General features: G+C 35.8%; 1 protein-coding gene across 1 annotated transcript; it reads right to left on the reverse strand.

Annotated features, from left to right (window-relative positions):
- Positions 1-599: 599 nt before the first annotated feature.
- Positions 600-2,376, reverse strand: LOC9322024 (probable fucosyltransferase 5). Its single transcript, XM_002885912.2, has 2 exons — positions 2,219-2,376; positions 600-2,130 (listed from the first exon to the last, which is right to left on the reverse strand). Exons 1-2 carry the CDS (start codon positions 2,367-2,369, stop codon positions 677-679), a joined length of 1,605 nt encoding a protein of 534 aa, XP_002885958.1. The 5' UTR covers positions 2,370-2,376; the 3' UTR covers positions 600-676.
- Positions 2,377-3,738: the final 1,362 nt, after the last annotated feature.

The raw sequence follows: 3,738 nt of genomic DNA on the forward strand, positions 1-3,738 counted from the left end.
TTTTTAGCCATCGTTTTTTTCAAGTAAGTTGAGAGACAAACATATTGCTGAAAGTTACTTGATCTGATTTCACAATCACATCTTTGTGTCTAGATATAGACAAGTACTTTTCTTTAAGCCTTTTACTCTTTACTTTTGATTTATGATTGTGAACTTCTTTACATAATTTGTGTGTTTTACCTGATGATGCATGATTGAGTAGTTTTATTAGTTGTGTTAGGTTTGCTTCCTAAATTCAAACGTGAGTTTAAAATCTTAAGTTGTTATTCATAGAATTTATTGATGCGAGAGTAGAATAATCTTAGATTTGACATTGAAATCAAAAACTTTAAAACAGAGGACTTTCAAATCTCGTTGTGAATTAGTGTTCTCTGTATTTTCCAACTTATACTTTTTCCTCTAGACACATAAAGTAACCTCCATAAAACCTCACGAGGATATAAACTAAAGTAGAGCCTTAATGATTTTAAGTTATCAAGTAAATGTAAATACTATACACAACTAGTTATTATTATACACCATACACAAGTAATAAACGTTTTAAACAACTAAATGCGTCGTCTGTGCAAAAACATATTAAAGCAGAGGATACATGTGTAAATTGTAAACAAAGATAGCATTTCTCCTTTGATTTTAAAACTCAATAATCCAATGAAATGAGATGTATAAACAAGAACTAAAATTCATCATATAGCTTAAGCCCCCCATACATAATATCCTCACAATGCCTAACAAAAGGAAGAATCTTCCCCGAGTTTTTTCCCGAGTCAGCTTCACATCCATGAGACGGAGGAGTAAGGTAACATGGCTCCATCGACTTGGATCGAACACACGGCGGATTAGGAGTTGTGAAATTTGTTGGCTGATAAAGTAACCATGGCTTTAATCCTCCAAGACTATATGAAACATATCCAAATGTAGACCTTGCGCTTGTGACAATGTTATCGGTTAAGCTCAAAAGATACATTTCAGCAAGCGCCTTTTGGTCATGTATCTTCTTGTCTGTTTGCTGAACTCTTTCTCCACTTGGCTGATAAACTTCAACAATTTCTCCTGTTGAACTTGGTCGCTTCGAAAACATGTTCGTTAAGTTGCCAGAGTACTCTGGATAGAGAGATGCCACAAGAACAGCTTTAAGTTTCGGGGTTTTCGATATGTTGACTTTTAATTCTTCTTGTGTAGCAAATTCAGGCAACAGTTTCTCCCTTTGTGTACATGCTACGACTTGGTCCATGACATGTTGGAAAAATCCAGAAGGTTTGCCAAAAACCCGTATTTGAATCCCAAGTCTCTCGTCTGCTTTGGATAAATGAGCATCGTAGTACTTAGTGACCATATCCCAAACTTGATTTGTCGGATGAAAAAGATACCGAGCCAAATGGTGAAAGACGGTGTCTTTCTGCGGAAACAGCTTAACTAGTTCGGTTTGGAAATTTGGATTGAACCATAAAGATGGAACAAAGTAAACATTGGCTTGAACAATCAACCAAGGGACTTTGTCGATCAAACTTTGATCCTTTTGGCAGATGAACAACTTATCACTATCCCTTGAATCATGGAGGTTATGCATGTATAGATGGGGCGGGATTGAAGTCGAGTTGATGGAATGATTTTCCTCCATTGTTCCATAACAACGAGGATATTCCTTATTGTAGCCCCAAGCATAAGTATAATTCAACATTGGAAAGTCAAGAGGAAGCAACCATGAAGTACCTGGGAATGGCTCGCATAAGAGATCACTAACATCCTTGCGGTTGTCAACAAGAATGATTCTCTCGGTCAAGAGAGCGTAGAGGAACACAGAAGCAAGAGTAAGTAATCTATTTCCAAGCCCGTAACCTGCGACCCACACAATGTATCTACATTCACCATTTGCTTCGCTTGCATAATACTCATCGCGACTAAGTTTCTCTGTTGCTTCTTTGTAAGCTTTTGTATCTGGACCGCAACGTTTGTGAAGCATCTCATAGCTTCTAAGCTTAGAGACGAGATATTCAGAAGGCTTATACGGGGATGGCTTGCGGTACAAGAAATGTTTATGATACCTACTCAAGCAAGAACTTTCATCGAAATCCGCAGTTAAAAGCCCTCCTATAAGTTTATCCACCGGTCTTTCGGATTCTTCTATATCTATTACAAGAAAATTAGAATATGAAGTCAATATGAAAATTATTCTTTGAGTTAACTATAAAACACAAGAAATGGATAATTTTCTTACCTTTGGTTGTATCATTAAGAATTTGGTTGTTGAAGTTGTTTGAGAATGATAGTATAATTACTAAGCAACCAAAGACGACTGCTATCAGAATTTTCTTCTTCAACCCCAATGCCTTGAAACTTTTTCGGTAAATCTGAAATATGTGATACATGTTGACTTGAGTTTGATCGGTTATGATTATGAAGATGATTCTATATAGTTTCATTACAAGTTCTATTGTCAATCATAGATCAATTAAATAAGACTTTTAATATTTTAATGCGTCATTGTTAAGTTGTGACCATCAACGAACTTCGAACGTGATTCGACATTTTTTTAATTGTAAATATGTCTTAAATTCCAAAATGTGATTTTGTATTTATGTATTTAATAATTATTAAAGAAATTGCCAATGAGAGAGCTGTTGTGAATTATTAACGGGCGTTACAATGTCAAAATCTTGGAATCTAAACAACTAGGGATTGTCTGGCACATTGTACAAATTTGAAATAATGTAGTGAAAATAAGCAACATTTTTTACTAATCTGTTTACATGCCCAATCTTCAAATGAAATCGCTTATTTTTGATCCATAGGAATGAAGTCATGTCGATGAATGATGTTGGTGCAGGAATTAGCACCTCCGACAATACCGGCTTAAACCGGGCGAATTACTAATTAAATTGAGAACTCAATGAAAATCGGGGAATCCCGGTTAAACCTGTTAATGGGCCGAAGAAGGAGATCGCCAGACGAGCTCAACTCGGACACGAGAGATCGCCTGCAACCGACTTCCACAATCAAGAAAAGGATATTCTCCTAGAAGATCAAGGAAGATCCCGAAAAGAAAGGGAAACTTGAAGATTTAACTTTATCAATTTAGAAGATTAACTTATCTCTAAAACGCCAAAAACTTGTATAAATTGAGGGGTTTGTCCTCTATTCATAGGATCCGAGACTTTGACACTAAAACCCTAATTGTTCTTGAGCTAAACCCTAGCGTTGTCTCTAAGCAATAAAATTCACCCTTCTTTTTGAGTCTTTGATCGGAGTTTACACGAGAGAGTCATTGAATTTGTTTTCCTCACTTAAACAAATTCATTGTGTGATTTTCAGAATCAACAAATGATTGAATAAAACGATTTACCATAGTCAAAAGTCCTAACTCGATTAACAAAGGCTCAAAGAAAGAATATTCCAAAACGATTGCAAATCGGTGTTGAAACAATCAGAAATGGCATAGGAACTTTACGGCTCTATAAAATAAATAATGGTCCAGGTTCATTAAATGTGTACATGAACGTATATAAGCCGAAGTCACAAGCGATAAACATGAGTAACATAACACAATCAATTCAGACGACTTCATATGTAACACTCGCATAGTTAATGTAAAATTATATCTAACCAAAAAAAACTGTTTTACAACGAATGCATCGTAGAGGGCTGAAGAGTTTGAGAGATTTAATTATATCCTAGCACAAAGCCAAAATAAGATTAGGTGATGCGAGTTTGGAACCATAGGCGGAGACCGCCTTCGTA

This window comes from Arabidopsis lyrata, assembly GCF_000004255.2.
Source record: "Arabidopsis lyrata subsp. lyrata unplaced genomic scaffold ARALYscaffold_3, whole genome shotgun sequence".
NCBI classification, from domain to species: Eukaryota; Viridiplantae; Streptophyta; class Magnoliopsida; order Brassicales; family Brassicaceae; genus Arabidopsis; species Arabidopsis lyrata.